The 21816-nt window shown below is 36.7% G+C and overlaps 1 protein-coding gene across 8 annotated transcripts in view; it reads right to left on the reverse strand.

Moving 5' to 3' along the window:
* DNAAF11 (dynein axonemal assembly factor 11) overlaps positions 1-20611 on the reverse strand; it is a 255970-nt gene extending 235359 nt beyond the window's left edge. For 6 of the 8 annotated variants that reach the window (XR_005601374.1, XR_005601375.1, XR_005601373.1 and 3 more), the window contains exons 1-10: positions 20539-20611; positions 16848-17015; positions 14671-14748; positions 12632-12804; positions 11475-11674; positions 10199-10384; positions 7373-7450; positions 4631-4696; positions 3041-3110; positions 2114-2209 (exon numbers count right to left, since the gene is read on the reverse strand). Coding sequence is in view for 5 of the 8 variants with exons in the window: in XM_039548210.1 (XP_039404144.1) it covers positions 2114-2209; positions 3041-3110; positions 4631-4696; positions 7373-7450; positions 10199-10384; positions 11475-11674; positions 12632-12804; positions 14671-14748; positions 16848-17015; positions 20539-20548 (1125 nt within the window). In the remaining 3 variants the exon portion in view is untranslated. Of the gene's footprint in view, positions 1-2113; positions 2210-3040; positions 3111-4630; positions 4697-7372; positions 7451-10198; positions 10385-11474; positions 11675-12631; positions 12805-14670; positions 14749-16847; positions 17016-18009; positions 18178-20538 lie in introns of all 8 variants that reach the window. The other 2 variants (XM_010404757.2, XM_039548208.1) reach the window with 2 other exon arrangements.
* Between the last annotated feature and the right edge of the window lie 1205 nt (positions 20612-21816).

The following is a 21816-nucleotide window of genomic DNA, read 5'->3' on the forward strand; positions in this document are numbered from 1 at the left end:
GCACTGGACACAGCACTCCACGTGTATCTCACAAATGCTGAACAGAGGGGGAGGATGGTCTCCCTCCACCTGCTGGCAATGCTCCTAATGCTGCTCAGGATACAAATGGTGTTCTTTGACAGAAGAGAACATTGCTGACTCATGCACAACTTAGTGGCAACCAAGACTCCCAGGCGCTTTTCCACAAAGCTGCTTTCCAGGATCCACTGACAACAAAGAGACCATGCAGCATTCCATTCATGCATCTCTTGCTGTGGTCAAGCTACTCAAGTAGTTTTAACCAAACCAAGCCCAAGCTGAGAACATCAACCCAGTTATTCCATAGTGCTTCTCTCTCCTCATGTCTTAAAAATATCTGAGAATCACATATTCTGAGATGAAGCATGCTTCAGAGCCTCGGGCTAGGCAAAATATGTAGGTGTAGCTAAAATATCAAGGTAGGTTAAATATAAAGTTAATAATGGAATAAAGGCAGTTCTCAATCACAGTATGAAGAGATAATATTCATTTTGCTGAGTTAGGTATGGCTTTATAGGCAGGCAGCAGAGTTAATATATATCCAGAAACTCTTGGAAATATTTACATTTTCTAAGGTATTGACCATCCATCACAAAGAGACTAGCAAAATATATAAGTAATAAAAGCAGGGTATGGGACAGAAAACTGACAGTACTTAAAATATCCCAAAGACAAGTAACTATTAAACAAAACTATTCACTGACATTTGGAAATTACACTATCCAAAATGGCAAATGTCAAGGCCTCATTTTCAAACAAATTTATGAAAACATAAATCCTCATTTGAGTGAATTTTGAACATTAAGAAAATATCTACCTTAACCAAGTAATTACTATTTTCAGTACTCTTCAAGTTTTTGGCAAAATTGTGTGCTTGATGCTAGAGCGACAGTTTGTGATTCAATGAGAGCCTGTCCTCCTAGGGACAGACAGATGGTATGGGACTGGAGTGTAGAAGGGAACATAGATGGTAATAACCACAAAAGGAAAAAGCCAAAAGATGAAAAATAACTTTTTAGTTAGAACTACTAGATGCATAGTCTTAAAATTAAATCAGAGCACGAAGAGAAGGAAATGACCCCATATAGCAGGTGAAGCGATTTCAACTAAATAGGTTCTTCTTTCAGAAGGAAATGCTGTATTTGATATATTCTGGTGGACTCACACATGTTCCCTGCCCTTACACAACAGAAACTTCCTAAAGGACAGAAGGGTAAGGTTAGAGCACCAAGAGATTGTTTTTTTTTACTGTAACTATCCCTGAGTGGGATTAGTGTATTCTGAAAACCAAAAGTATAAGATGTCCTAGAGGCCTTAAAAGCAACTCAACCCTCCACAGAAATAACAGCAGAAGATGCTGCAGTTGATTAACTTCTCCCTCAGCATACAGAACCCCATCATGTAATCCATTCTCATCTCCTGAACTCTACCTCCCTAAAACTTCCAGCTCCCTGTCTGCTCCAAGCGGTTTCAATTGAAACACCACGTTGCCACAACCTCCTTGCTCTATGGTCATCGTAGTTTGTACAGCTGGTCAGGGAAACCTTTCCAGCCAGGGAGAGCACGAAGGGAAAATGAATTAAGCAACTCTTGTTCCAAACACATGAGACACGAGAGTAGTGCAACATCCCTATATTTGAACAAAGATGTAACATTCATACATATGTGTGCCACACAAATTTTGATAAACTGATTTTTTTTTATTATTTCACAAGTGGAAAAAGAAAATAAGTATGTGCTTTTTTCATTATTTAAAAAAAGCTATCTTCTTATACATTTGCATAATACTGCATGTTTTGCATAGTCTCTTTTGGTATATAAAAGGCTGATTTTGTATAAAGTAAAGGAAATACAAATTTCTATCAATATTGATTTTTATTATGTTCCTTTAGAGGGATTTTAAGTACTAAGGCTTGGCTCAGCAATTAAATTGTCTTTATGCAATGTTCCTTTTTTGGAAAATATGCCCTGATGGGAAAGGCTGCACTGCATATCTTCAGCAAGACAGATGTTACCTGTAACTCAGACACATTCCCAAAGTACTCACAACATTTAAGGATCTTTGTATGATGTCTCCTCAGACTATTTTACATACCTTTGGCATGGTGACAACTAAATGACCAGTTGTTTGTGATCTTTTAGCAGAGCTGCTGTCTGGCTTCACTTCCTCAGGGAGCACAAGCTGAAATGGCTACAAGACAATATGGGATTGAAGTATATCATGCTAAAATATTTTTTACTTTCTTTCACATGGACAGAACAAATACAAACCCACCATTATCACATCCTTTGATCTTAAGGACACTGCAGGTCTAAATCCTTTCACTTTATGTATGGTATTACTAAACCCAATAGATTATGCTAAATAGCTTTTACTTACAAGTAGAGTCAGATGTATGTTCCTGAACTGCTGCCATTCCTGAAGTGGCATTTCTAAAGAAGGTTATAAAATGATGCTTGACTTATATTAGCAATTAAATGAGAAAGATTATCCAGTTTATTTAGATGTAAAGCACTCCTCAAGTTTTGTTTATGCAGTTGGCTCAGTTAAAAATAGGGATTTTGGTTTACTGTGGAAGCACTTTGAATTTTTTTTAAAAATGATGATAAAATTAAAACCACTGAGAAGAGAGAAAACTGGAATGACATTTTAAATGCCCTTTCAAAAGAATATACATCCATTGGTTTCTGTCAGCTATAAATTCCAGATTGTGAAATTGCTAAATTCTAGCCTAGGGCAACTAGGAAGCTCTCTTCTGAAGTGAATTATGGTACACTGTGTGGGGGGAATAAGAGGAGAGGAGAAAAGAAAAGTGAAATTTTATTTCAGGCTTTGCACATCTTCTGGTTAGGACTTTCACACTTTATGGGTGGTCCAAAATAATGCAGGTATTGAAAGAACATTCTTTCTGCATAGATGCAAATGACTGGTGACTTAGAGAAGTCAGATCCAGAGTCCACTGACTAACTATGGTAAACAATAACTCTTGATTTGAAATTAATGTAGCAAGAAATCACTAACCTTTCCCTTCACCAGTACTCGTATGTAAGTTGGCTGAACATCAACATCAAGTAGAGAAGCGTCCAAATGTCTTCAGAATGAAATATAAATAAATGAATCAATCTACAATAGACCATATAGCTCTTTCAAGATTTCACTATTTATAAAGCACAATCTTAAATTTCAGTTATTAATTTATACAAAATACTATTAGGATTTAAAGTTTTGGGGAAAAAAAGTCCACAATCTTCCTGTGAATGCCAATTAAAATAATGTCAAGTCCATGACATCAGCTATTGTATAACTACAAGAATTCAAAATCCTGGAGAAAAACAACAAGGTTTTTCATCTGTTAGTTCATTGCTTTACATTAATATGGAAATTAATCTATGTGCTATTTAAAATTGTGAAAATATCCTGCTACTTTTCCTTCTGAGGGCTTTACTAATAAGTTTATAATAGAAGTTCCCTTTTTCATACAGAATTTGCTGGAAAACAATGAACAGGTATACTTTCCATTCCCAGAAAACACAGTAATTTTAAATCTTTCAAACAAAATTTGTGACCTGTAAAAGCTCCACTTTAACATCTGCTCTTCACCATGTAACACCTGATGTGACTCATGTGAATGCACAAGTACATATTTCCCATTTCCCTTCGTTTACAACATTATTTTACAGGTGAATTTTTCAAATGTTTTAGTCTGCATTTCTTACAAGTGAGCACAGACTATTAAAATATGGACTGCCCAGGGTCCCAAACTGTTCAAGAAATAACTGTATATGGCACTTAATGCCATGGTGTAGTTGATGAGGTCATGATGGGCCAAAGGGTGGACTTAATGATTTTGAAGGTCTTTTCCAACCTAAATGATTCTGTGATTCTGTAGTACATCCAGCAATTTATTGCACCTAAATAGATTTTCTGAGGTTCCAAAAAAAATCTTAAAAGTCAGAAACATAGAGCAAATCTCTTCTGAGGGAAATTAATGAGTTTCAAAGGAAGAACTGAAGAACGGAAAAGGTCATTGTAATGCTTAGCAGTATATGTACTATCTAATAGTTATCAGGTCTCCTTGTCATATTTTGCCTGGTTCAACCAAATTTCTTCCAGGCAATGCCCTGGTAGAGTTCAAGAGTTAACATGAGCCATGGACTCTTTCAAGTAAGCAAGGAAAAACGACAAGGCTACCCTACCCAGTCTCAGGGAAGAGAAGAATTTAACTAGAAGCACATGAACTGTACTGGAGCACTTCTAGGGCCAAAGGATGAACAAAAAACCCACTCCCTACAGACCTTATCTGCAAATGAAAACTGGAGAAGATTTTACATAATTATAAAAAAACCAGGTTTGGAAGGAACCTGCCTGTGGACTGCAAAAAACACCAGATCCCAAAAGGACTCTTAGACACAGTCCCCATTCAGGATTAAAAGAACAGGTGAAGGGCCTTTGGCTTATTTAGCTTCATTTATTTGGCACAGGCTTCAAGATTGGTTCCATTATCCACTATGTTACTTGTTTTCCTCTTGGAAAGTCCCCGTAACAGAGAGCAGTATAACTGAAAGTATTACATCTTATGAGTGGCAAAAATTAGGAGGAAAAAAATCTGACCTGTAAACAGCGAGATCCAAGATGATCTGGTTGTTTTCTTCATCATCTTTCAAAGAGAAATGAAGCCTAATAACAATGACAAGAAACACCTCCAGGATAAAATACTACTGGAGTGAATAAGCAAACATTACAGCATAGTTCAAATGTTAGCAATTTTAGATGAATACAAACACCATTTAGACAGTATGTCACGTGATCATTTTAGAAACAGTTGCAATTTTCCTATGGACAGAAAAAAATACTGGCATTTGAGCCAAGGTCATTCTTACATTTATTTTCTGTTCTCCCTACTCAAACCACAAGGAAAAGAAAAAAAGAAAAACTTTTGTTGAAGGTCAGTTAAAATTAAGCTCATTCTGTCAATGCAGAACGAGAGACATCTGCTGGTGAAACCTGTCTGCTCTATTACATCTTCATAGAAAAAAACAGTTCCAAAATGCATGAAAAACACAGAACTTTGTCACTCTAACCTTATGGTATGTTTAAAATAATGCATTTTTGTTCATAGCAATTAATTTGCCCCAAGTATAAATATCTGTTTGTGCATTTCCGAAATAAAATACAATTTGTGTAATATCCTTGATTCTATAAGCTTTATATTTGTTGAAAATGAGCCTGTAGATTGTATTAGCTGCATGTTTGTGATCTGTTAGCTGTGTTCTTAAAATTGAGAACGAATCTTACCAGGTATAAATTGGTGTCATCTATTACTACAACTGTTAGGAGATCTAGTCTAGACTTACAAGTTCTCCTCATATGCTCAAACATTTCCCATGTATGAAAGCAGAGAAAAAAATGGAATAAAATCACCTACAAATGAGAAGCTTTTGATAAATTAGTTATTAGTATAAAATGTAAGGGTTTTGCTTAATATAATTTATCTGGGCTATTTCAGTGACATTAAAATACTTAGATATGTTGGATTCAGGTAATGGAAAGATCATCAGATGTTAACAGATTAGATGATAAACCGTTTCAGCAATAAAAGTATTTGTCAGATATACTTTTCACTCTTTGCTCTCCTGTATTCTGATACAGTAAATTTGCAAGAAAGTTTACAGAGGTTGTAGTTTATGAGTTTTTTTAATGGAAAAGTGCAAAGACTACAAAATAACTTTATTCCTGTTCAGGCTTTTTGTCTTACTGCATCACTGATTTTGAGAATCCACTAACACATGAAGGGAGAACAAAAGCACAGAATTATAAAATTTTCCAGGAGGAATCTTAATCAGAACTGAAGAAGAGAAATAGTCTGTCCTCAGCAGCAGGCAGCCATTCCTCTTGTTAACCATCCAAAAGAACATCAGAGAAGCTTGGACATTTTTATGGACATGAGACTTCCATATTGAAGCAAAAACTTTGGAGAACACCATCTGCTTACTGGTATCTCTTTCTTTATGTCTCTCCAATACACTGCCAGATTGCACTGAACAGCTGTGACACTCTTGTTGAAGCCATGACAAAAAATCCTCATTGCTCTGGCTTTATGTGGGCACATCCACGGACTAAATTCAGAAAACTCGGGTGACACAAACAGGGATGCTACTAACAGTGAACTCTGTATTTCTTCTAAAAAAGATAGCTACAGATTGAGTCTAAATGTCTCTGCTTTTTAGAGGCACAATCAACTTCTATTAACACAAGATTTAAATTATTTTAGGCTTGTCTTTTTTGGATTAGAAAATTATATATATATTTTTTTTCAGTCAACACATTTTTACTGAAAAAGGTACATCAATACCATGGAAAGTGTCTCCCGGTACAGACAGACTAAATGTGGCTCTACATGACACTAAACATGACACTAAACTCTTCCACTACCTTTAATTCTCTCTGTTCTACTGAAAATTGTGCACTACCAGTAATTCCTTGGACTTGCAAGGATTTCTAAATTTCCAAGATTTCGAAAGCAGTCTTCATGCTAATTATAACCACGTTCACAGATTTGGTTTTGCAGCTAAATCAGTCTTAAATGGAAAAACTTCTTCAGAGGACACCAGAGAGATAAGTGGCCACTTTCTTATCCCAGTCTCCTGTAGGAAGCCCTGTGGGGAGCTATTTATAAGGAAATAATGTTTGGACACTGCCTCCTGCTTTTCCCTTAGAAAATGAAGTTTTGGTTCAAGTAAAATAAATGGCTGACATCCCTGGAAACTCATTCCAAAACACCTGAATACCTAAGTGCCTTTGTCAATGGTAAAACACAAGACACTTCCCTGTATCCCCATCCTCTGCTGCTGGAGACCTCACTCAGTGTCACAGGGCATCTTGCCACAGAAGCTGATTATCCTTCCCAGTTCTGCCAGTTTTACATCTGTCATCAGAACACAGAATGATTTTGTCCAGAAATATTGCTGGGATGTATTTTTCCATATTTAAAGTGGCTGCTCACACACATTTATCTTCAACAGTCAAACCAGTTAAACTTTTTCCACTATTAGCAAGATGCTCCAAGAAAGAGCCTTACCATAGAAGGGAAAAGACTGAAATATCTTATATCTTTTACAGAAAAAAAGTTCTTCAATCTTTAAAGACAAAGATGTTAAATTAAACAATCTTCAACACTCTACTAAATCTTGAGTCTTTTTCCAGCACCAGAACATAAATTTAGAATACAGTTTTCCCACAAGGAATATAATACTGCAACAAGAATTTTTCAGCCCTCTTATTTTTGTATTGTCACATATCTTGAAATAGTTGCCCAAACCAACTACAGATATTAGACTGTTTAACCTTACATACTTAGGCACATTCACATTCAGAACTTTTCCTTCTGCAGTCATCAATGTCCAAGGAGGCTTCTCTCTCTTTTTTGCTTCCCTTAACAAAACAGAAAGAAAAATTGTTTATGGTAATGGTTAGAACTTTGTTATTATTATGTTTAATAGCACAAATAAAGAAGAGTATGGCAAGAAGTAAGAATTATCTGGTATTTGATGTTAAGGCTATAATTCATTTCAGGAAAAAATCATTGCATCACAGGTCAAATTACACATTAAGAGTGTCATCTAAAGATGAGCAAATGATTTGTAACATCACATCTTACATGGACAATAACTTCTTCTGCATGTCACCATATCCATTATCAAACAGAAATATATCAAATTATCTGGTATACCACATGAAAACCTGGATGGCTTAAACGTATGAAATGGGACATTTTTTCTAGGTCTTGCCACTGATAACTGGTTTGATGTATGGGCAAGCAATTCTAAAGAATTTTTATTCATGCTCACTTGATTACTCCCACTGAACAAGTGCTTGGCCTATCTCCAAACAGCATCTGTCTCTCAATCACTATTCTGCTCTAGTAAACAGAATTCTAATGGTCAAAAGATTATAAGCAGCATCAGATAGGATACAGTAGGGCCAAAGGGCAGACATCTAGATTATTTGTTGATGCACATACTACATTTTTTGTTGTGTTTTTTGTTCAAAAAAGGCAATTCATATTCCTGATGTATTGATGATGTGTTGATATATTTGTACTGATATATATACTATCCATTTCCAGCTATCAGCAATTAAAACTACATCTGATCTTCATTTAGTGGAATAAATGAGCTACCTTAGATTTATCTGCCCAAACAAAGCAGATCACAGTAAGATCACTAAGACTTGTAATACTGGTATTTTCCTGTGTAAATGTTTAGATTATGAGTAAGGGAAGGAAGAGTAAGGAATCTTAGTAACATGAAAAAGAAAAGTCTGCTTGCACCTAAGTAAAAATATGGCTGTTTTCTTTAAAAATACAGCAGTGTAATTGTCATGTTGCATTAATTCACTCTTCAGCTGGTCACTCTAATGGGTATGGACACTTCAGCCAGCATATTAAAAAGGAAAACATTTCTCAAATAAACCCCAACAGTAATGCACTGCTTTTTTTTTGTTCCTGAACCTATTTCTTACTAAAAGTTCAAGACGAAAATTTCAAAGGAAAATCACTAATGAGGGATATAAAGTATTTTAGATTTATAACATCTTGGGGAAAAAACATAAAAATAGATTTGGTCTATAAATACAATGGATTTGAAGAAGAAATAAAAACACTCAAGTAGAGCTACTGGAACGACTGCGTAAAACCAATTTCTGTTTAAGAAAGACAATTATCCAAGTATTAAGTACTATTCTATAATATAAATCACCTTTCATGTGGGATTTGTGGGCTGCCAATCTCCATACCTGAATTTCTACACTCAACACTCAAACGCAAAGTGAATGAACCACCACTCTGTTCCAGAGATGTTCTAAGAAACACCTCACAAATTATATCCTACCACCTGTTAGCTCTTTATAGTTTGTTCTCAGAGGAAATTGTCTACTTATGTGAACCATTTTAAGGCAAATTTGCTCCTGTCATAATCATTAGAGTCTACAATTTGTTGAACTTTGAGCTGACCTGAGTGGCCTTGTTCTGGCACTGAACATCTAAAGAAGATACTGTGAACCTTTCTCAACAGCAAATCAAAATGAGCCATGAAAGGATTTTTAACTCCTTTAAATGCCTTGGAAATTTAGAAAAAACCAGAAATTAATTATTCTATCTTTATTAGAGCACTATTTGGACTCTCCTTGAATTCTTTAAGGGAAGCATTTGGAACACATTTACTTTTGACTAGAGCAAGGCACTTCCAAACACAGCAGAACTCGAACTGGCTAGAATCTGGGTTTGACAGTAGTTCTTCCAGAAAAGTGCTCGAACTTGAATTAATAATAGCAATAAGTTATGCACATTTCCAGATTTCTTTGAGAGTTCTCTAGGACTGACTTTTTCAATACTTAGGCTTGACAAAACTTTTAAAAAGCAGGCCCTTAAAAAGAACAACTAAAAGAATCTCTGGCACAAATCAGGTTATGTAAGAGAAAGAAAAGAAAAACAAAAAGACATTGTTTACAATGCTTGTGGAACTGATAAGCCAGCAGCAATAAAATACTGGGGGGTTTTTGCTAGTATCTGCATGTATTTTTCATGTTCAGCAAAACCAGTGACAACTTTATAAAGTTTCAAAGGCTTTTCAGGGACCAGACTTCTTCAGATTCACCATGCCAAAGAGCACTGGTAACAGAAAAATTTTATTACTTGTGACAAATATATTTGATAAAGAATAAGGAAAAATTTCTCAGTTACATAGAAAAGGTGCCTGAAATGCCACTTGTGCCAAAAACTTGTAGCATGGCCTGTATGGCATTTACACAATACAATCTGCACTATGGAAAAATGTTTTTAGCAGATTGTTAAATGTTGAACTACACCAAACAGTTAGCCGACAGAAAAGTGAAACTTCTAAACTCCATAAAATGGAGTTGAAGCGAGAAATTATATTTAAAAACTCTATCAGAGGAAAAATAAAATAAAGAGTACCTAAATGAAGTTTAGAAAATGAAAGAAAATAAAATGAACAACGTGAATATTTAATTTAGATTGTATAAGCCTATTTTAACAAGCAACAGGGATTTAAGCTGTCAGTTCACAGTAATATTTAATGTCAGGCAGTCACCTGCCTGTTCTCCGTACCTTTGAAAATTTCTCCTTCTTCAATTCATCAAAGATATTAAAACAAAAAATACCTTATATTGTCTTTAGCTCTCCGTTTTTCTTCAATATATCTGTGAGTTTCTAATCTAGATTCTGGAGTATATGGTGTAGGCTCCTCCCAAAATCTTCTGTCTTCTTCATCATTTTCAGCTGTTCTGCATGTTTCCTGCTCTCCAGCTCCTTCTGCCTGATTGGGTTTTTCCTGCGGGGAGTCTGGGCTACACAAGATCACTGAAATATTATCCCAATGAAATGAAGGAAGAGTAACTTGCTAACAAATTACCTCAATAATATTTTTTCAACCCAATAATAACTGTACAATTCCTGCCAAGAATGGTATCTTATATATTTGGAGAACATTCTCTGCTCTGCTTCTTTTGTCAATCAGCAAAGCATATTTTGACATAATGTTTATCATTTACCTGACTACGAAGTGATAGTATGACTATACCTAATCCCCTGAAAACCCTGACAGATAGTTCAACAGATTTAATTTCAGAAGCAGAATTTTCAGATATCCTCACAACTTTCAGGTGAGAGAAAGCCTTCACTCCATGTGCTATTTAAGAATTCCCAATATCAGGCAGCAACAGATTAGAAATTTATAAGGTAGCAATGAACATCTCCTCAAATGGCATCTTAACACCTGAATAATTTTTTCTCCCTAGCTCTAAGCTTCTGTAAATCTCTATCAATAGAGAGAGAAAACTAAATTTATGATACAGGTGTGATCTATGAGGACAAACTTCTGCAGGCAGCTTCATGAGACAGTGTCTATTGGATTAAAAATAAGATGGGTAGCCAGTGCAGTAGAAGATGACCCCAGACAAAAATCCTGCTGCTGTCTAGGTAGTATCAGTGACATGAAGTGGAAGAAGTAGGAAAATCCACACCAAAGGCCTGCAATATTCCATTTCAGTCTTCAGATGTTATAATGCTAAGGCAAAAGCAATTATAGGTGAACAGCTGCTTTCTCTGGAACCCCTGCTTTACCTTAAAAAACAATTTCCAGCTGTTCCCCTGAAAGAAACTATTCATTACACTGTTTTGGCACCCAGACAACTTAGCTTGGAGTGAGAGAAAAAATTATATTGAACTGTGTCTGCAGGTCAATAATAAATTATGCATGTAATTAATTATATTTTTCATTAGAGATAACATGCATGAGGAGAAATAACTGCTTGAATCAACAATAAAGATGAACAAAAATGTTAAGTGGAATTATATAAACTCTTTAATGAAAAAAACCGAATTTCTGAATAAAGAAAGAATCATGTTTACTCACAAACTGTTGCTGTTTACTGTTACCTGTCAAATCCAAACTTAGAGTCCATCTGTTTCTTTTTCTTATCCTTTCTTTCTTGCATCCTTCTTTGAGCCTCTTCCTTTTCTCTGACCCTTTTGAGAAGGTAAGCTTGTTCCTGTTCTCTGATTTTCCATTTCACTTCTGGATAGTTTTGAAGTGCTTTAATCCTCTCTGAACGTTCTATTTCTTTACTATCCAAATACTTACCAAAGGGGGAAAAATCGATATAAATATGTGAGAAATTATAAACATACTCAATCAATAAATCTATTAGATTGTAGCTTAATTTTGATAATTAAGTTTTGTCTATAATTAGAAATGCATCTTTCACACATCCATAGCACTATGTGAGTTATACTTTATTAAAAAGAATTAACAGTAACTTGTTATTCAGATCTGGAAACAGTTTTGTGTGTCTAAGATCAGCTTTTAGCATTTTCCAGGAATTTTAATTGGTCTTATTAGATTATACAGTAGAGAGAGTCCCTTCAGCCATCTCTGGTATTTGTCTGACTGATTCAGCCCAAAATTATTTCTTTTGATGTGTTAGTTTACTGCCAACTGAGAGAGTTGAATCTACTAAGTTAAGCAGTGCCTGTGCTTCTCTGAGGGAAATTGTGAGAGCATATTTCAGGCCTGGGACTGTTTCATTGACAGGAAATCATTACATCAGTTCAGTCATAGCACAAAACCACAATCTCAAAGTATCTATTTACAGCCAATGCAATGTAGTGCAATTTTACACCCACTTGTATCTTTCTACTGTCTTACACTGCAGGTTTGGTATATACTGTTGGAATGGTACCAACAACACACTAACCTTCTGCAATCATGCTAATAATTTAAAAATACATTGTATATATAAAAACAAATGAGAAAAAGCGCCAGAACTGTACAAAGTATTTATTTGAAAAAAAATTTAAAATAATTTTGTTTAAGGATCGCCAATAAAGATGACAGAAATGTTAATGAATAATTGTGGTTCCATCAAAATAGAACCAATTATTACAATATTGTAATAATTTATTCTTTGGAATAGAATTTAATTTCCTGTGGACATTACAAAAATGTACAGGTGTTTATTTTGTTTAGGGTAAGTATGTTCAGTTGACAGCACTGATTTTTTATTTGGATTTAAATTTAAGTTTTAAAATCTTACTTTTAATTGATGAAGAGTTGCCACTACAAATTGTCTATAACCTTCAAATTCAGTACATGGGTTACCCACTAGAAACAGCTCCTTCAGATGTATATTGCATTTTAGAGATGCAATACTGGAGAGTTCACCAATGAAATTGGCTGTCAGGTCAAGTTTCTTCAACTCTTCACAGCCTGTTTGAAAGAAGCCTTAATTCAATTTCTCCATAACATAAATGTACACATGATATATATATACACACACGTACACACTTGGATATAACTGTCTCCATTTGTGTTCTGTAAACTGGTTTCATTCTATCAGAATACATCTTTTCCAGGACTCTTTCTGAGTGAAAGAGTGACTCACAGTTAAAGTTTATGAGCTCACAATATTTACAGGAATAAAACAACCTCAATAAAATACACAATACCAAAACATTTTTGGTTTTATCAATATCAAAACTTTGTGGACATTTATAGATGAGCTTTTAAATGTTTCATTTTCAGATAAGCTGGATTTCGTTTTTAACATTCTGATTGCCTTGATACCCCTTCTCAGCTACGTCTCAATTACATGGCTAAAATCCAGTCCAATTGCTTAAGGACAGTAGGGTCAATTACGAGTTTCATTTCTGTGTATGGTAGTATTATTCAATAATAATAAATATATTTTTCTAATAAATAAAAAATCTCTGGTAATATTACTCAAGTACAAAGATAAGATCTCCCAAAAATTCACTCCAAGTTAGGTTTTCCACTGTGTAGACTCAGCTATCGTTGTAAATACTTTATCACTGGTTAAATTGCAAATACTGGTGAGAAAGTGTTTGTACTAAAACAATTCATTACAAACAGAAACTCTAAATTAGGTGACAAAATGCTCTGGAAATTCTGATTTTTTAATTTATCAGCCTCTCCTTTTATCATAATGTGTCCATGAATCATAACCTTGACTCTAAGAGCAAAAAGTTTAGCAGAGAGTAAATTCAGCTTTGATTCACATCATTGTAATCATTTTCCTTTCCTGGTCTGTTTGCTAAGTTTTATGCACATTGAGCTGTAAGAAAGTAAACAACACAGAACACTTTATTAGGGGATTTAAATAACCCAAATTTGGCAAAGGCCAATCCCAAGGGTTGTAACTCCTGAGCAAATGACAAATCACAGTAATAAATAATGGGGCCTGATAGATGAATTTAAAATTTAGTGGCATGAAAACAAATGCAACTTTCTCAACAAATTCCCAAATACATACTACACTACCTATTTCTTCAACTTTTTCAAATCTGTGTTTAGACTATTTGCTTGTTTCTTATTTAAGCCATCCTCTTGAACCAGCCTGCAGACTTAAAAACACAAACTAAACCAACCAACCACCCAAATAATCAAACAAAAGAAAAACAAACCAAAACACACACACACACAAATAACCAACCAACCAACCAACCAGTTTGTTTGTTTGTTTGTTTGTTTGAACAGTTCCTTTGTCAAGGTGGCTATGTTAAAGATTCAGCAACTGGCCTAATCTGAATCAAGAAACAGAAAATAATTAAGTCACAAATTATTCAAGTAATATGGAATGTGTTTATGGGTCGCTCCAAGTCTTAGGTTTTAATCTTGGAAAATGCCAGATTTTGCACATGAAATCTGCAAAAGTGACAGTATAAATAGGATTAAACACAGATAAAACAGACAAGATTTCAAGCAATGAAAGAAAAGCATCCTCTGAAAACCTCTTCAAAAAAAAAACCCAGACCCTCAATGCAACCTGTGCTCAGCACAGAACCTTCTTGTGTGTGACACTTGATTCCTGAACTGAAGATGACTTGAAACGTGATCCAGAGACATTTAGGAAAGTTCAATGAGAAAAATTAAGCAGTAGGAAGCACTTGCTACAAAGAAGCATTTATTGAAACCCGGTACCCAAGGATCCTCTAAGTATCCACAAAATACCCCTACAGGTGGACACGATTAATGGCTTCCACCCTCTTTTACACCAAGTCACAACTTAAGCATTCAAATATGAAAAGACAAAATGGCTTTTTTTCAAAATCTGACCTTCCAGATTTTCAATTCTTTCAATGTTGTTCAAAGCCACATTTAAATATTCCAGCTTCTTTAGTTTGCCCACATTTTCTGTAACAAAACATAGATGGATTGTTTCAGTTTTTAGCACAGGAAAGGGCATTATGGTTTCACTTGCTTACTTTACTTCAAAGCAACAATGAAGCAGAAAAAATAAGACATACAAATCAGAATATGTACCACATTACTGGACATTAGTGTTTTAATATTATCAAAAAGACAAAACAGTTTTCTGAAAACACAAAACTAAAAAGCAAAAAGAAATAAGGAAAGTTATAAACACATTTTTATCACAAATCCATAAAACACATATCTAATTCAAGAGGAATGGCTAAAAAAGCATAGTGAGACATTCCATCTTTGGAAACTTAAGATATCTACAGATTCAGTGACATGAATCGTACCACAGTTTTTTAAGAACTTGGAGAGGTATTTTCTACATACTTCACAAACAAATGATGACATTAATTTCTCAGCAAGAACTTGTGCAGCTTAGTTTGGATGTTTGTTTTTGTTACAATATTTCTGTAATAGCAGTGCCTGTGCACATGATGATGTGAGAGAGCTGAGTGTAAGCCAGTGGAATCACTCATACACACAGTGGATGCCGGACAAACCCCCTGCCTGCTCACGAGGCAAGTCTGATCTTGAGAGCTGCAGAAATGTTTTCTTTAAGAAGAGAAAAGACACAGCTCAACAGAGCCAACATAAACCTGTATAATTTCTCTGTGTTATTCAGAAGCATGGAACTGCTGTGCCCTCAGCAAGGACATGCTGGTATCCACCGGGAGGAGTAACTTCTCAACTTCAATACTTTGTAATACAGCCCCTGTTGACAATGCCTTTGGTCACCACTGTAGTGTGGGGAGGGGTTGGTGGTGCTTCTTTTGTTTTTGGTGGGGGTTTGGGGTGGTTTTTGTTTTGTTGGGGTTTTTTTTGGTTTTGTTTTTGTTTTGTTGTGTTGTTTTGTTTTGGGGTTGGGTTTGTTTTTTTTTTTTTTTCATTTGTTACTAAGGTATTACCTTGGAAAGCTGTTACATTATACAGGAATATATGAACCACCAATTTGCATACTTTTTCAACTCCTACAGTTAGATTATGTTAAGATAAAAATTGCTTGTCTCAAAAATGAAATTGCTGAAAAAAAAATTGTGTCCAAAAAGCAACAGTCTGAATACAGTATCCTGTACTAACTTGAAGGAGGCCCGAGTGTTGACAGAAAAACCACAAGATGAAATCTTGTGCCTTATTAAGGACATATTAATAGAGAGAAAACCAACTTATTTTAGTCCCTCCTTTGATGGGGCAAAGAAACATAAAGCAGTTTTAAAAACTTAATTCTCTCTGGGAGAAGATTCCTTCACTTTAAGAAATGCATGCGTTATCAGTAGAGATAGAGTTTCCTAATGAGTCCCTTGAGAGAACTTAAAGGATTTGCCTACAAGTTCTGAGGACAGAATTTCCTCCTAAAACCTTGGTATTTTTTTCTTCCTCTTAAGAAATTTCAAAGAGATATACTAATATAATTTCTGAACACTTCCAACTTTTTGTTGTTCATCTACACAATATAAGCTTTTCCAGCCCAAGGATTGATGCCACATCTTTCAATATGGAACATATGGACCTATCCCACAAAACCAGATCATATGAAATTATATCTTCTCCTGTGGTGCAGGAAGACCATTGAGGCTTTGTTGTAGGAAGTTTGGTTCATGCACAAAAGCAAGTATTTTATCTGAATAAAACTTATTTCAATGTTAACAAAACCAATATGATTTGCATAAAAATGGAATTTAAAAATGTGCCTGGAAGAGCTAATCCTATGATATCAGACACCATAGTATATGGTAAGCTCTTTGTCTCTCTGCCACAAGATGGGATATTTAAACTATATCTGAGTTTAGAAATTTTAATCAATAAAAGGTGTTTCACACTCATTTTCTAGTGACTTGTATCTCAGTAGTATATTTTTCATTCAAAACTTCTCTTGCAAATTTCTGCACTTCTTAGAAATTTAATAAAGAAACCAGGAAAGGAACTCTTGTTAGGATCACAGTCCCTTAAGTATAACAGAATACTTTTTGTTTTTCTGATTTCAAAATTACACATGTGAATCCATTTTAAAAGAAACATCTTGAGAAAAGACTCACCAATTTTTGGAATCAGGTTATTCTGAAGATAGAGAATTTTTAAATCTCGACACCATTTGTCAAGATGCTCTAATTTTTCTATTTCCTGCTGATGTAAAGAGATTTCTTCCAGCGAAAAAATTTCACAGTTGTTATGTTCTGCACGTCTTCTAATAAGATCTTCAGTGACTGAAAGAAACATTAGATGTCATATCTCCCTTTAATAATTTTCTGCCATCTGAATTATGAGCAAATTATAAAATCATTAAAATATTTTGTTCCACCATACCAAATAGCCTGGTAGGAATGACAACAAAAATAAAATCTGCAAGAAAAGATATCAAGTACCAAGTAGCTTCAACCCACCCTGCCGCAGTAAACATCTTTTGTGAAACACAATCACGTCACCTGTAACATTTGGAAAGACCCATATGAAAACTGCTGAGTCTTCCATAAGAATGTGATACAACCCTTGCAGAAATTAATCCAGCAGCCACTATTTTCAGCATAGCTTGGGTTGCAGATTGATTCATGTAGACAAGAAGTGGAGTGCTTTATGCTGTTTTATTTCCAGATGCCAGATGTTCACATCACAGATAGCAGCGGGGGTGGGGGGGAAGCAAACTACAGTATGTCATCATATTCTTCCACCAGCACAGTGTGCACAGTAATAAGCAGGATAAATGCTGAAAGTGGGCGGATATTTTTATGCCATAACTAATTCATGCTTATAAACGTTTATGTTAGAATGAAATGTATACCCAGTATTTCTTAGGCACTACCAGCTCATCAGAGCCAGCAAACGAGTTTCGGTGGCTGAAAAACACCAGAGACCTGGGTTCAGAGTTATCATGTTGTAATATTTAATGCCAGGCAATCTTTCAAACAGTGAAAAGGCTCTGTGTAAGGAAGGTAAAGAAATTCTATGAGAAACAGTGCTCACTCCTGAGCTAGATGCTAGAATTTTCGTTTCCAGCACACTGGACCAAAAAGTGCCAGCATTTTCCTCTCCTGAACTACAGTGAAGTACCGAGGGAAAAAATAGGGTTTTATCAAATTAGCATAGGTATTTTCATGATTTTTAATGCTGAAAAAAGACAAGCAAGCCTTTCAAAGAGATTATGAGGGAAAATAAGTAAAAAGAAAAGTCATAAAAAGATCTATGAAAACAAACTGTTCCTACCGTGCATTAATTAAAAGTACTCTTTCACTTCTTTGTCTCAGGGAGGTTTTGTGAAATCATCCAGTTTTATCAGTGGTCCTGGAATGGCTGCAGACATTCACACAGACCAAACTATGCATCAATAGAGCCCAAACTCACACGTGTCTGTGCAGCTCCTCTACCTGCAGTCTTTGGGAAAAGGGTGAAACTGGTTTTGTTTATATTATATTAATTATAGATGCCAAGGCTTAAAGTTCCCTTCTGCTCAACAGAGTTTCACCTGACAGAATTAATTTACAGAATTAAATGTGGAGATACAGATATTGATCAAAGGGGGGAACCTGTCAGCACACAAATCATATTGGGAAAGGTGTCTTTGTCTCTCTTAACCACGTTGAGCAGGTTTGTTGCATCTGAACAGTCATCTTCCCTCCAACTTGAACTTGATTAAAGTAACAGAGAACAGAGGGGAAAAAAGTCAATAATCATGACTAAATACTTTAGTCTTCACAGTAAATATGAAAAAAACATTGACATTTCTAGTGAGTTACTTGGCAAATCTGCTGGGAATAAAATGGGAAAAAAAAAAGTCTGCTTACTACTGTGTTTGGTGGCAGATTTTTCAGTGCCACTATTTCCAGGTAATTTTGAGCAGGAAAACAATACTCCCCAATTTGCATACATACACACTGGTGGCAATGTTATGCTCTATACCCTTTATACAAAAAGTAGTCATACAAACTATTCCTGACAGCTTAATTACAGCCCAGTTTCCATTTGTTGATGAAAATTGAAATTATTGTTGCAGCATTTTTGCAAAAATGTCCATTTTTATTAACAAATGATTTGCAAAGCAGAGACAATCCTTCACAATAGAAGCTACAGTGAAGCTTTAGAAACCTAATTTGGGATCCTATTGTAGGGAACTGACTGAATATTTGACATTTTGTATAAGATCTAGTTCATTTAAGAGGAATGAGGGAAACAAGCTTGCAAGAGATAACAAATATTATATAAAATTTTAAATAACAGCATTTCCAGGACATTGAAAAGACACACTGCACTCACTGAGAAGTTCATTAACCAGATTTTCTGGTGTTGTGTGCAGTAACAGGAGACTGGACCAGTGACCTGAGAGATCACAGCTACTCCCAGGTTCCAATGAACACAGGAGGATATAAGGGATGGCATCAATCAAGTGGAGAGAACAACTCTTGAAGTTCTAATGCCTGGGCTTCCAAAAATTACGTTTTACTCAGATAAAGAAGCAGAAATGAAGGATAACGTTAAAGAAATTGAAAGAATAAGCAGGTGGACAGCTGCAGGTGTATCACAAAACAGTGGGGGAAGCTGCATTTCAGAAAAGCGAAGTATGCAACCATTACTTTAAGACTCAAACTCATGCTGCGCTGTTCAGGAGATAAAGTCATTCTCCTTCAGGCAGTGCCTGCTCAAAGAGGGCATCTGCCCTCTCATGCAGGGAGAAGGAGTTCCTGTCCAAAGCACTGTTGCAGCCCAGCACGGACTGGCAGCCCAGTGATAATATGCAATCAAAACAGATTACAAGAAAAATCACAGAGGAAGGGAACTCCTTTTCATGAGTAATAGGTGTGAGCACTCAGTCGTCTGGGTCATACTGCTGTACCTGTAAAAGGTGATCGATTCATAAGTAAAAGGAAGGAGTATTTTACCTCATTTGGGGTTTTTTCACATCTGACAGAGTTGAGCTCAGACACAAACCATCCCATCCAGCATCTCCCCTTGCAGGGGCTGCCCCACACAGGAAAGGGTGCCCACCTGGGCCACCCCAGTCCCCATGGCTGGACACCTCAGGGACTGTTTTGAGAGGCAAAGAACCCCTGTACTGTACATGCTGATTTAAAATGGGGGTTTATTGCCAGGGAGGAGGGAAATCTGACAATCAGCCAAGGGAGGGAGGAGGGCAGGGGGCTGCCAGGGGAGTGTGGGGATGGCGGGGGAAGGGAGGCAACTCTGGTGAGAGGGAACGTGAATCAGAGAACTTTAATTTAATTAATTAAATTAATTCATTTAATGACCCTTAAGATCATCGAGTACAACCCAGCACTGCCAAATTCACCATGAAATCATGTCCCTAAATGTCAAACCTACATGAGTTTTAAATAACTCCAGAGGTGGTGACTCCACCACTTCCCTGCTCAGCCTGTTCCAGTGCTTGACAACCCCTTCCATGAACAAATTTTTCCCAAAATCTAATCCAAACCTTCCTTGGCAAAACTTGAGGCCATCTCCCCTTGTCCTTTCAGCTGTTACAAGGGAGAAGAGGGCGATCGCCTCCTTTCAGGGAGTTGTAGAGAGCGGTAAGGTCTCCCCTGAGCCTCCCAGCTGAACACCCCAGCTCCCTCAGCCGCTCCTCATCAGACTTGTGTTCCAGCGCCTTCCCCAGCTTTGTTGCCCTTCTGCGGACACGAAAGAGGCGTGCAAGGCACGGAGCACGTCCGGGAGAAGAGGGCAGGGGCCGGGCAGAGGAGGGGAGGGGAGGGAAGGAAAGCGGGGCTCTCTGACACTCACTCCGCACCATGGCCGCCCCTCAGGCGCCGCCGCCATTCCCGGACGCCGCCGCGCTGCCACAGCAACGGCCCCGGGCGGGCGGCGCTGAGGGCGGCGCCGGGGCCTTCCTTTAACCCCGAGCGGGAGCCGCGCCGGCTCGGCAGCTCCCGGCCCCTGTGCCTTAGCTCGGCAGGCAGAGATGAAATGCCTTTTCCTCAGGCATAAATCTCACGTCTTGTCCTTTGCATGACACTTCTGTCCTCCTCCTGCATATCCGTCAACTAGTTTGCCTCACACGTTTTGGGCTGAAACCCGTTTGTGAAAGCAGCCTGTTCCCAGTGATTCATAGGCTTGTACAATTTTAGAATAATAGAACAGTCTAGGTTGGAAAAGACCTTTAAGATCATCAAATCCACCCGTCAACCCAGCTAAACCATGTCCCCCAGTATCAGCTCTACACCTCCTTCAAATTTTCCTAGGGATAATGACTCCACTACAGCCCTGGGCAGCCTGTTCCAATTCCAGATCACAATTCTCATCAGACCAAAGTGGTACCATCAGGAAAGTCAGTCTGTATTTCCTGCCTGTCTTCATTAACCTAAAGGTCTAATCAAACCTAAAGGTCATCTTCTGCTAACAGGAAATTCACCTATAAATTTAAATAAGGCAGTAGGATTTTTTAAAATTATCAAATTCGTTTATGTAGCAATTTACCTCTGATGTAAATGCAACACCCCACAGTCACACCGCAGCTTTCTACCTGTATTGCAGATTAGAGCATAGGAGTATGAAGGTGTCATTGAGTTGAAGCTCCTGAGGTTTGTGGAGATAATGAGACACAAAGAAGCAGAAGTAGTTTATGCACTTCAGTTTAACTCCATAGTATTTGTCCTGGCTTATCTGACTATCCAGTAACAACTGGTTAGTAACAACTAACCAGTAACAACTCCACTCAGAGGACAGGGAGTTTTACACAGTTGGTTGGACATCACCACTGTGGCCCAAGGCCCCTGCACAGAATCACAGACATTAAAGAAGGGCCACTGGTTCTGCTACCTACACATTTACATCAAATTGCAAGCCTCTTCAAATAATGACTTTTTTGCTAGTAACATTAATTTTTTACTTGGGAGCAGAATCAAGGTATTCAATTTCAAACACGAAAAAAATCTTGATTTTGCTGCGTACAGTATTTTGAACCCTGTGTTTACGTTGTATTACATTGAAATGCCTATGTTATTTTGTTAAGCCAAAAACAGGGGAGGAGGGTGTTCATCCCTTTTTCAGAGATTCTAGATG

This window comes from Corvus cornix, chromosome 2, assembly GCF_000738735.6.
Source record: "Corvus cornix cornix isolate S_Up_H32 chromosome 2, ASM73873v5, whole genome shotgun sequence".
NCBI classification, from domain to species: domain Eukaryota; kingdom Metazoa; phylum Chordata; class Aves; order Passeriformes; family Corvidae; genus Corvus; species Corvus cornix.